This window comes from Festucalex cinctus, chromosome 2, assembly GCF_051991245.1.
Source record: "Festucalex cinctus isolate MCC-2025b chromosome 2, RoL_Fcin_1.0, whole genome shotgun sequence".
Lineage (NCBI taxonomy): Eukaryota > Metazoa > Chordata > Actinopteri > Syngnathiformes > Syngnathidae > Festucalex > Festucalex cinctus.
In genome coordinates this window covers 43,019,998-43,033,188 of record NC_135412.1, presented here as the reverse complement: position 1 = coordinate 43,033,188, position 13,191 = coordinate 43,019,998, and the positions used below count along the sequence as shown (strand labels likewise).

The 13,191-nt window shown below is 38.6% G+C and overlaps 1 protein-coding gene across 2 annotated transcripts in view; it reads right to left on the bottom strand.

The window, feature by feature from the left end:
- Positions 1 to 13,191, bottom strand: part of sema3bl (sema domain, immunoglobulin domain (Ig), short basic domain, secreted, (semaphorin) 3bl) — a 95,360-nt gene that overhangs the window by 33,611 nt on the left and 48,558 nt on the right. Inside the window, exons 2-3 of one of the 2 annotated variants that reach the window (XM_077515167.1) lie at positions 10,257 to 10,417; positions 3,673 to 3,735 (exon numbers count right to left, since the gene is read on the bottom strand). The exons of the other annotated variant lie outside the window; for it this stretch is intronic. Of the exons in view, the coding sequence (XP_077371293.1) occupies positions 3,673 to 3,735; positions 10,257 to 10,417 (224 nt within the window). The remainder of the gene's footprint in view (positions 1 to 3,672; positions 3,736 to 10,256; positions 10,418 to 13,191) is intronic. 2 annotated transcript variants of the gene reach the window in all.

Below are 13,191 nucleotides of genomic sequence, written 5' to 3'. Positions count from 1 at the left end.
ACCATCTACTGTTGGACACGTTTTGAATAAAAGGTCAAAGCTGTCAATTGTCTGTAATGCACGATGTGGCTAGAGGTGGTCAAAGGTTGGGCGTGGTTGATTACCAGCAAAAGACAAATATTGTCCTCATTCTTTCCCCCCACCTTCCATCCGCTACAATATTTATCTTTTAGCCAAGTGCTGTCAGAGTCACGTTTTTGTTTTCCTCAACAGAATGATCGAAGCTAAACATTGTCTATATGTCAGTGAGACATGTATTTCACACAGAGAAACAATGTGAAGACCTATAACCTTATCCATCCCTTTCCTTTTTCATCAAAGTCAAGTTTTGTTCAACACATGCAGACAGCAAACAAATGAGATTAAAGGTGTGTCAGAGTCTGGGTCCTTGCTGTCTTTTGCTTAGTCAGAAGACTGCAGTCATCCATCAGCTTTGACAAAGAAAACCCTCAGAAAAACAGAAAGCAAGGAGACATGAGGGAATGCGAGAAGCCAACTGTGCAGTTAAACATCTCTTGCAAACATATATGAACTTGTATGACACGCAAAATGTTCTCATGAGAATTTAGTTGGAATTTGTGCCAAAAGTTCAGGCCTAGATACTTCTACAGACGAACACAATCAAGTTTTGGATGCTGGTCAACATCCAATTTGTTCAAACTGCATTATGCACTGGCAATGATAATATTACTATGACTATTAAAAATATCATATAAAACAAATTAAAAATCAGACTTGAACTTTGATAACAAGTGATAACAATCACATTTATAGCAATACTTAATTCTTAAGCACTTCTCTCACTGCATTTAGCAGGGTGCAGTGCGCCGTTGTCCAACCCACTCATTGTGTATGTGGTAATGGACGGGTACCACAGAATGGAGTGTTGGTGAGCTCAGAGCAGCAAGAGAACCTCTGCTTTGACAATGAGAGGCCTTAAATTGCAGAATGTTCTATTTGAGAGTGGTGGCGCCGTGAAGTCAAACAAACCCCTCCATTTGGAAAGCAACTGCCAGAGTGATTTAGTGTTATTTCAGTAAACTTATTACACAAGTATCTGCTGGATTAAACTATCAAAGTTCCAACTGAACCATTTGTTTTTCTCTGCTACTCGTGTCCGCCTACTACTCTTAAAATGAGCAGAGTCAGGGCTGTATTTGTAACAATGAAATATACATCTCATCAGTGGCAAAATCTCGGTTTTACTTCCTGGTAGGCTGCTACGTCAGCACCAAATATGGGCATGCTGGAAACCGGTAATTTCGCATTGCCTTGTGATTCTCTCACCCTGAGCGAGTGAAGTGTGAAAAGGGTTGTACTGCTTTGAATGTGCGTCATCTTTCTTCACATAACTTCCAGTGTATGTTCTTGATTTTCTCCTCTCACCTTTTTCCCTCAACACCCAATGTTGAGGCTATCGCAATGAAGCCATAAAAAGCAAAACATGAAGTTACTCATGTTGATGCTCAGTGCACACGGGCTCTTGTACTGTGGTAATATTTTTCAAATATTTTTCAGATATAAATAACAAGCTAGCTCAAATGTTTAGTGTGAGGCAAAGAGGAGAAAAATGTTTCCCAATTATCAGAATGTATTTTCTCTGCTGTGGGAACTATACGGTTATAAATACATGTTTTCAAAAATCCTGCACACATGCATTCCCTAACTTTAATGGGCAACTACTGACATTGCTTCTCCCAATCATTACAGGAGCTTCCACTCACAGTTCCCCCCACCAGGTCCCAGTGAGCAAACGCTCAGAGGAAATACCACATAAAACTGACATGGGACACACAAGACACACCTGCCACTTCAAACATAACGCACATGTCCACAGTCACGCACACACACACACACACACACACCCACACACACCCACACAAACACACACACATCCTTGTACATATATCTTTGTGAGGACATCCATTGACATAATGCATTTCCTAGAGCCTTACCCTAACCGCAACCATCAAAAATGATTGCCTAAATCTAACCCTTACCCTAACCCCAACCATAACCCAATTCAAACCTAAACTCTAAAACCAAGTCTTGACCTTCAATAAGAGGTCTTGCAAAGTGAGGACCGGCCAAAATGTCCTCACTTCACAAAAATGTCCTCATTCTGTTGGATAAAGACATATTTTGGTCCTCACTATGTATAATGTACAAGAACACACCCACCCACACACACACCCCAAACATGTTCCAGATGGAGGAGGCTGGTAGATGTCATGTAGTGAGCGCAAGGTGGGGTACAAAAAGTCACAGTATTCTTATGACACTCACAACATGATGTGACAGTCGAGAGTTGATTATCAATCTCTCTATGTCTGCAGTATAAAGTATCTATTTTTGTATTCTTTGTGCCTTTAAAGCCACGTAGCATAGTATATGTCATGTTTTGGGTTTAAGGGTTGCTTTTTGGGTTTGGTTATTTTGTGTTGTTTGCTTTTGGTTCCATTGTGGTTTGTTTTGTTATTTCCGTGTATCCCTTGTCTCGTTAAGTGTGATCTTGTTCACCTGTGCTTGTCTACTTTTCCTCTTGTATCAGGCAATCAGTGTCTCCAGCCATGTGTGCCTTGTCCAGGTGTCCCCTGCTGTTTAAATAGTTGGTGTGTATTTAGTCTCCTGTTTTTGGTTCAGTTCTTGTTGGTCTTGTTGTTGCTAGCCCATGTCATGCTCCCGTTGCTTCTCCACGTCTTGTCTTGCTTACCCTTTTTGGACTTGTTTTGTTTTCATGGTTTGCACCTCATTTTGCCTCCTCATTTTTGTCTATTAAGCATGTTTTACTTCATCCTCTGCCTCCTAGCTACCTGCATTTGGGTCATCCACCAACACCCCGTGACAGAATATACCTTGGAATTTTTCTGTAATATAGGAGAATGTCCCTTTATGCCCACTTCTACCTAGTTTTTACGTCACTGGGTGAATTTAATTTATAAAATCTCATTCTAGATGCTCACTCTCAGTACGTCAGATCAGTTTATTTGTTCTGTTTCACTAATTGAGAGCTTTCCTCCATGGATCTCTAGCTAATCTCCTCGGGCTAGAAAATGGAATGATTGTGTAAATTGCAAAGAGGGTAAATACATGAAATTGCTTAGATATTCATGGTTAAAAAAAACACATTTAAATTTAAAAAAAAAAAGTTTATCTTATAATTCTTGTCTGCAAATGTCTTATTTTTTGTCGTAACATATTACTCCCTAAATCACTGTTTTCCTTAGTTCAATGTTCAGATCAGACATCATTAAGAGATACCCCGTCACCCCCCTGGCTCGTGCACAAAACCAATAAACATTTACAACAGCTCTCCATGCTTTCTTTTCATTACGAAACGTTTACAGGGACCCAATCCAACCCCTGACCGTGCGGCATATTCATTCCCATCATGTATCCTACTCACCTTTAGATGATCGCTTATTCCATTCAGATGGATAATTGGGGGTAGAAATGAATGAATTCCAATCAGTTTTAAATTAATAATGAATCATTTGCTCTCACTTTAAAAAACAAACAAAAAAAAAACATGTTTTTGTTTCTCATTATTGGGATGTTGATCTGCTGTGAAAATATCAATCAGTCAATCATCCATTGAGAATAGAGTGTTTCTTTTCAAAGCCACAATGTGACACCATTTGCACAGACATTAAACGTTAATGATTTACATGCCTGTGGCTCCTTGCCTCTTTGAACGCAGTCTTCTCGGTTGCCAGGTAACGGGGGCCAATAGATCTGTGAAGGGTAAAGATAGAGGGCCAGTGGTTATTATTTCATTGGTTGACTTGACTTTTGACCAAAAATCCAAACTGTGTCCTAGAACATGTGACCATAACTGGAAAAGGGTATCCATGTGTTAAAACTGGAAATTAATGAATTGACCGTTTTCTATTCATTCATGTCTTTTCTGTGTGTGTCATGTTTAAAGTACCGTGCAAATTAAGGCAACTTCTAGTTTTGTTGTTTAAAATGCATCATAGCCATTTTGAAATTTGAAAAAAAAGAAAGGAGCAACTGAACAGTTAGCCATCCTGCATGGACCACAGTCAGTTAGTTTTATGACTTTTTGGGTGAAATCATGTTTAATTTGGAATCATGGTTATTTATTTTTTTATTTACATATTTATTTTGAATGTCGGGATTTGATATATTGGAGGTTTATTTTGAGATAAAGTACTAATGAAATGCTGTGAAAACGATGGTTCTGCTGAATTGAAAATCATAAGCTTGGGTAAGACGTATGCCAAACCATTTAAAATACCAACGATGTATAATTCTGATGGAATAATAAATAAGCCACAGTCAAGCTGATATTTTGTTTTGGCCAAGCTATTGCTTAATTTGACAAAACTCGTGTCCAGAAATAACATTATGTATAACCAAATGATTTAAAAATGCTCATTTCAAGATAACTACAACAGTGTCAGACTACATTATTTTGTTCAAAATACAAATGAGGTTCCAAGTTTTAACTCAGTTTTAATAACCACACAATTAACTTTGTAGCTCCAGGTAAAAATGAATGAAACATGTTTTTTAGTGGTTTGTGTGTGTCCTAGTTGCTGCGCTGTTACTTTTCCTTGGTCTCATTAGCTCGAGTCTCCCTTTGTACCTTCCTGCGTCTCATCTCTGTGATTTGCTGTCACAATGTCACATTTCCACAGACAAGCAAAAACTACTGAACACACTGCACAATGCATGCCAGGCCCATCAAATCCACACATATTACTTTAAATCAACTTTTGTGTAGCATATGTACACTTTGCCGAAGAGAGAGTTGTTTTGGTTGTGACATATTTCCTCATGTTTAAAATGAACATGAAACACATCTGCATGACCATCCTTTTTTAATAAGAACAAAAAGAATAGTCATCATTCTCAGCTAACATCCATTTTGAGACCTGTTTTTAAACATTTTACTGGCATGTAAAACGAAGAGCAAAACAATATTTTGTCGTTGTATATTGTTAGTCGTTTGTTAGCTTTCTGTGATATGTTTGAAATATTTTTCCAGATTTTTTACCAGATGTTTACAGTATTTATCTAACATTCTACCTTTTTATCCATTTTCAGTCAGAAACCATCTTTGGAAAATAAACCAAGCCTTTGATTTTTGTATCATACAAAAAATGTAGATGAATCGTTTCATTGCAATGTATGACTGGTCATTGTTTATTAAACAGTCAAAAATCAAACATTAAAGTTCTCATAATTCTGCTCATATGAAGCTATTTTTAAATAGAGATTTCATTTGTTTTTGCCTTTTTCCAAACAATTCTTAATGAGGGAAAACTCAAAGCCACAAGAATGTGACTTTCATGAGCACCATGTAACATTTGGACACAAAATGGTTTCACTGGTGGTCATGATGCTTTCCGACTTTGATACAAGATTTCAGATTTCCCTGCAGATGAAAGCTGTCTCAACATTGACCTTCAACGGGCTGTGAAATCCTGCAGTTTCTTGCACACCACTAGAGTCTTTGTTTTTCCAACCGACACATCAGGACCCAGGCAGGAAAGCAAACAGTCCTGATCCGCACGACAACACAAACGGGTTTCATGTGTGTATGGGCATGTGAGGAAAATGATTTTTTAAACTACTGCAATGGGTCATTATTAGGTCAGATGTCATACTTTTAAAAGTGCAGTTTCAGTGTGTGTCGGAGAACAAAATGCACATACATGTGCACGAACAGCTGCCACTATAGCTCAACAACATCTAAAACGGTTAATTGAGCTTAGTAGTATATAAGCTGCACCCACAACACAGAAAAATCAAATATATAATAAAACAAATGAACAATTTCATGACATTAGAATTTGAAGCTAGTCTAAAACTTGACTTGGAATAGTTCCGAACTGGCACGGTTTCCTTGGCTTACAATATTCCGCCATGATGTCTCCACCCTGTGAGAAATATGGCTGACCTCTACTAGTCATTCAACTTCCTTCCTGTTTAACTCCCAAAATGTCACCACAATAGCTCTTTAACTTTGAACCCACCCTCAGTTATCATCAGTCACAACTTCATCCTTTGATCACTGACATTGTGTTTAATCTGTCCGGAGCTTAAAACAGATGCGAAGTGCACGATAGTCACAAACACATCTCGTCCTTTCACTCTTTTCAACCTTGTGCTGATATCTGGCAACCAAACCATCCCTGTGAGCCAAAACCATTAAGAGCCACAGTCTTTTGTTCTTGAGCCAGATGCTTTAAACAAACCAGACTTCTAACAAAAAGCACCCAGCGTGCACTAAATCAAGTTGTTGAAAAGAAGAACGTTGATCACCCCCACTTGTAATTCATGACATTTACACCCTTAAAATCTATAACAAATCATTACTTAGATATTTTTGTTGTTTTATTGTTTATTTGTATTGTTTTATTCGCGCTCTCATAGCTGTTGACTTTAAAATAAAATATCAAACTTGCTTTATCCATTAATTCATCAATTTTCTAAAGTGCTTGTCTTCATTAGGGTCATGGGTGAGCTGAAGCCTAACCTTGAGAGTTTTCGTTTAATCTAATGCATGCTATTTGGAATGCGAGAGAAACCGCATACTCTACACCAGGGGTCTCCAAGTTCGGTCCTCAAGAGCCCCTATCCAGCCTGTCTCCACTAACACACCTGATTCATGATCGTGATCATTATCAGGCTTCTGCAAAGCTTGCTGGTTAGCTGATCATTAGATTCAACTGTGCTGAAGGACGGAGACATGGGAAAAAGGCTGGATAGGGGCTCTCGAGGACCGAACTTGGAGACCCCTGCTCTACACTCTAAAAACAGTTTGTTAAATTTGATCCAATTACAGTCAAACCTCGGTTTTTGAACATAATCCGTTCCAGAAGGCTGTTCCAAATGCGAATTGTTCGAAATCCGAAACAATTTTTCCCATTATAATTAACGTAAATAATTTTAATCCGTTCCGTCTAAAAAAAACTTTTTCCAAGTTTTTTTTTTTTTACTATTTTACCATTAACTGCACTGTATACTGTTTACCATAAATAGAAAAGGGTAGAAATAGACACTGTTTTATTTTAATAGAAGATATCCTATCTAAAATGATGAAAAAAACAAAAACAAAATGCACTTGCTTTCTTTGGACCCATAATTAGGGGCTAATACACGATGCAAAACAAAAAAACAAAAAAAACAACAAAAAAAAAACAGTCAGATTTGCATAAATAACAATGAAGAGGTCTGCTCCGAACGAACTTTGAACACGAAATGAATGTGCTACGGAGGAAGCATCCTGGGCATTCGAGTTAGCTCGGCTCCCAAGTGAGTCGCGTTCAGGTACTCTAGGCTTTTTCTCCCGAGTGAGTCGCGTTCAGGTACGCTCGGCTTTTTCTCCCGAGTGAGTCGCGTTCAGGTACGCTCGGCTTTTTCTCCCGATTGAGTCGCGTGGTACGCTCGGCTTTTTCTCCTGAGTGAGTCGCGTGGTACGCACGGCTTTTTTCAGTTTGGTCGAGAGACGATTTTTTGGACGAGTTCTGAGACATAAAATTCTCAAATTTTCTGGTCGAAAACCGATTTGGTCGAGAACAAAAGTGTTAGAAAACCGAGGTTTGACTGTACTGAGTTAAAAAAAGGAATGAGTCCTACTTGGGTTAAAAAATAAAAATAAATAAATAAATTCTGTTTAAACACAACTTTTAAGCTTAAATTAATACAAATCAATACCAAAAAATAATATTATAAAAAATACCAAAGTTGACACAAGGAAACTAATTTGGTCAAAACAATGGATTTTTTATTTTTTTTTAACCCAACTTTGATTTAAAACAGTAACTCAATAGTTACATTTGACTCAATACCATTATTTTTTTTATTAAAATGTACTCCACAATAAAAATAACATGTCTATTACGGCCTGACCAATCAATTTATCAAATATACATTTTCAAATTAGTAAAAATCAGCCAATTTGATATATTTTTGGCCATCAACATGGGTCAAATTCAAAAGTAGAACTTTGAATCAAGAAATGGGTCTTTTAGTGTAAAACAACTTGTAAATATTGGTCAGATCATTTACTTGGGTAAAAAAAAAAAAAGCATCATTTTGTATAAAACCACCCAGAAAGTTGGGTCAAATTGACCCATGAAGTGGATCAGTACATTTTTTATCCATGATTGGGCTACTTTTTTTTTCTTAAGATCGCATGTCAGATGGCCTGAGCCCAGATTTGAACAAAGAAACTCTCAATTGCAAAACAAACATATCTCAACCCCGATGTGATGCCCACTTTCTCTATCTGAATCGTCTTCTCTCTCACACCTATGGAAAATGTATTTTCTTGGAATGTGGGAGGAAGCCAAGGCATGCGAACGCCACAAAGAAAGGTCAGAGCTGCGATTCAAGCCCAGAACTTTTGACTGGGAGGCAAATGTGATAAACACATGTTCCAGCATGCTGCTTTAATGTAAAACGTGTAATAATTATATGGCATCTATAACAACAGCTTCCAATGGTGAAAACACTTGTTTATTCTACTTTTTGCTGTAATTGTAATTAGAAGTATGGAACCAAGGTCTTGTGGTCCACACACTACATTTATTCAAATATTGGTGGCTTGATTTATAGGCGGGAAATTGACTTTTACACTGAACAGGCCTGTTTAGTTTGTGGCTGCACACGTTTGTGTAATTGGGCCAATGAGATGAATTACGGAAATGGCAAAAAAAGAAAAAGACGAAAAGTACAGTGGACTGTCACTTTCATAAGAAAAACAACCTTGCTGCTTTTCTTCTGCTCAAACAAGTGTACCCATTTGTACTTTATAAAACACAGTTCAGTGTATTGCATTGCGCTCCAATTGAACATATTGTTTACCCAGTACTATTTCTGGGTGTTTCAAGAGTGCCAAATGTACACCATATAGGTGACATAAATCACTGCTGGTTGTTGATTGGTCCAGCAGATGAGTCATTTTCATGTATTTGTAAGTTTTGAGGATAGATGGCTCAAAATGACTTTGAATAATTATGCTCCACACTTCTCCACTTGACTTCAGCAATCCCATTTACTTTCTATTTTCCAGTAAAATGTGCCTTCTTATTATGACCTACAGATGTAAATACACGAGTACCGCCTCCTTCTTCATTGTTGTTAAACATTGCATGTTGACTGATGTGTTCAAAATATGACGTGACTTTTGGAGTGGAGGCGATTGGAAGTTGAGTTGGAAAAGCTGCAGAAAGTTGAACTTTTGAGTTCAACTCATTCATCCCCGCTGAGATGTGAAACGCTCCAATAAAACTCCACATGAAGTAAAACTCAGGTGTAATAACTCTTCTACTTTTTTCAGGGCTGATAACAATGCTTGGCCCTCTCAAGTTCAAATGAAAGAAAGATGTGTAATATATCTTGTTTCATAAGTGCATCCCACTGACACATGGATATGCAGATAGAGATCTTGGTCTCAATGTACTATTTCCTAATAATTGTTGAGGACATGCCTGTCGGTTGGGCCATTAAGGAACTAGGAATTGGGTTAGCTACCCCCACTGCTGTGCCCCTGCAGTGACATAAACACAGCAGTTGTTCCCAAGATGAATGTTCAAGCAGTTAACTCATTCACTGCCTTTGACGGAAAAAGACGTCAAATGATGCAATGCATTTTTTCTGGGCTGGCAGTGAATGTGTTAAGTTTCAAAATCAAACATCTTTTTCGTCACTTAATTGATTCCACGTTGGAGAAGGCCAAACATCCTGGAGAGATGCCAAAATTACGACGGGGATGGGGTCCAGCAACAGAAACACAGCCAATCATATTTAATCTTATTATCTAGATTTTTATTTTTTTTTAATTTAAATTTATTTATTTATTTTTAAATAATGATTTAATTTTCATAGTAGTCACTCATGCTTCATGGATAGAAAGATGTAATCCTTCAAACCCAAGGCAAAACTGTAAGTGGGGGGGAATGTTTTGTAATGCACTTTAAGGCAAAAGAAATTTCCATCTGATTATTTGATTAATCAATGGATAATTGATCAAATAATTAATTTTAAGAATATTTGACAGTTGCAGCCTTAATTATCACCCTTACCTTACTTTTGTGATTGACCAGGAGAAATCATACAATGAGGCGTGTGACGTCCATTTTTTTTACTCGAGTTTGTTACCGAATTTGGTTAATTGGTGTTCACAAGGGACGATGATTCAGCATTAAAACATAATACGGCTTACGATTGTTTTGGTTTATTATTATACAGTGTATTATAGAGTAATTTGTACATGTTACCTCCTTGGACTCGCTCCTGCCTGGTCCCAGCAGGAGAGAGTACATGACGTCTTTGCCCCCCAGGAAGAGCCGGTCACGGTACTCATCCAAATAGACAGTTGAGAGTGACAGTTGGCCATGATGTCCACTGAAGATGGATGACCTGTTGGTGGACAGTAGATCTGCATATACAAGAGAAACACATTTGCATTATTTTTTTGTACCAGATTAAATGCATTGTTACTGCAGTTAAGAACAAATGTCACATATCTGTACTTTACCTCATTATTTGCATTTCTGGCAACTTTCACTTTTACTCCACTAACATTTCCTAGTTCAAAAATAAAATTCTACATTGATGCATTACCCCTAATCAACTGAGATACAAGATGAAAGCACTTGCTGCTGACTTCACTGCTCATGCAAAATCTCCAGCAAAAGATGATGACCAAAATGACTAATATGGTGCACTATGTGGTGGTAGTGGTGGTGATAACTAGGATAGCATTACACACCTGTGGACTAATTTACATGAATGTGTAGCGATAATTGGGTCGTCTTTTGGACGAATTAATAATCTGGACGTTACAGAGGTAAATTATATTTACCTCGATAACCTCTAGGGGCACCACGTTGGTTTTGCTTTGGGTTAACAGGAGCAAACAACGACCAAAATCCTTCCTTCATCAATCATTTATAATCTAAGGTCGCCACACTCGATATTCAGTGGTTCGTTGTACTAACAAAAGAATAATAATCCACTCGGAAACACAGATGACTTAGGCGGAATAGAGTTAATAAAACATACATTTATTCACGATTGCTACACTACAGAATCAAAACACTGCCTATCTAACTATTCTACCGTCAGAAGAAAAGAAATAAAATAAAGCGAATGAAAATAAGGAAGGAATGCGAATGAATAAGGAAACAGGGAAAAGAGAAATTTGACCTGCCAGATTTGTGATCTGTTTCAAACGTAAGTTGCACGCAGTGGTACCAATTTGGGGAACGTGGACTTACGACAATAGGTGTTGCGTCGAAGCGAACAGAAACGGGCGGTCTTTTGAAAGGGGGAAAAATAGTCAATGTTCGTTGAAAAAGGCAAGAAAAAAAAAAAAAAGGGGGGGGCTATTCCACAGGTGGGCAAGGAAGCCGCTCGGGGGCTGACGTAGTTGCGCGGCTCGTCCCTTGATTGGTCGGCGACTCGGCGAGGTTGGTTCTCCGGCAAGGTTGGTTCTGCCGGACAGCTGTCCGACTCCAGGTGTTGGAGCTCGGTCCGCTACGCGCCTGCGTACGGGGAAGGCCAGCCCTTGGAGGTGAGCTAGCACCGCGGCGCCACCGAATAACAGGTGGTGCGGAGCGGCTTAGGTGCACAACCTTGAGTCCGGCGGTACGTAGCAAGTGTACCCCGGGGCCGCTGAGCTCGCCGCTGGCGGGCAATCACCGATGGTGAAGAAAAAAAGGGAGTAAAAGAGTCTTTGGGGTCAGCGTTGCAGTTTGCACCTGCTTTGGCGTGGCGTGGAGCGAGTGTCTGCTCTCGGCAACGGTTGCTGCCAGAAAAAAAAGGCCACGTGGTTGGCAAGTTTCTTGGAACAAAGAGTTCGAGTAGGCTGGGACACTTGCAGGTCGTTAGCCTGAGGATGATGATGTTGGAAGAGAGTTTTTGGAAGAGAGACAGCGAGGGGGTCCCCTCGTCTTTTTAAAGTCTATGGGCGGGGCTTCAGTAGGTGGTGGCACACCCTTCTGTTCGCTCGCGCAGACTTTAAAAAAAAAATTATTAAAGGGATTAATAATTTGGCATTAAATTTGGTCAGTCTGGCAAATCAGTTTTCCCACACAACCCGTTTAACACACATCGTAATTAATGCATCATAAACTAACTTGTGAGGTAACTTCTACTTGTCTAATCTGACTGAACTGAAAGATATTGATTATCTTTCATTCTTTATGGAGTACAAATGAAATAGGATGCTCATACACACAAAGACATAACATGAATCATTCGTAGTTCAGTTATCTGTCAAGAATTATCATGGTATAAATGTGTAAAATGCGGTTACTTATGTGAATTATCACTAAGGAAAGTTCCAAGTTTCACCACTTGACGGTGGTGTTGCTCCATCTAGGAAACCCCCTTGGAAGGGCGAGACGCCAGAATATCCTTTGTGATTGATAAGAAACTTCATAAACATTCCTTTGATCAGTCGTTTGTATATTCCAATCATTGGAGCCATTTGTTCGGGCTCCGAGAAGACGGGCTTGAATACACTCCTTCGGCAGACGCATAAATTCCTTTGTCACCTGGTCAGCGGCTTCAAAAGAGCTTTGTTGGTGGTTGGGTGACCACCTGCAGAGCTAACCAAGCTTAGATCCTATCTGGGCAGTGGAATATTTATGCAACTGCAGAGAATTTGCTTTAGAAGAAGCAAACTTAAAAAAAAAAAATAGAGAGTAGACTGGGCCATAGGCAATAGTTGTTACAAATGCTTTTCGTACACTACATGAGGCTAAGCATATTTTATGTTTTCCTAAAGTTACAGAAATATTGATTCAGAATATTTGGGGTATTTTGGGGGGTATTTTTATTGTAAATTTTAATATTAAATATTATTTAATACCACTGTGTAGGTATAAAATTAAAAGGGAAATATTCAGGACTGACATTAATTAATATAACCAGCACAGTGGTGAGTGAAATGACACAATCACATGCCCACAAATTTGCCAATAAGTTGGAATTTACAGTACAATATTCTATTGTCCTGTGTTTTCATCAGTATCAGTCACGTGTAATATTCTGGCCACTCATGCTCAGTAATTAGGTTGCTACTAACAAATTCTGTTATATTTTGAAAACACTTATCAGTGAGTGTTTTACGCCAGGATCCCTGTATGGGAAAATGAGAGCCTAGTAACTTCATTGCTTGCATCAACCATTCAGAGTACTGTATAT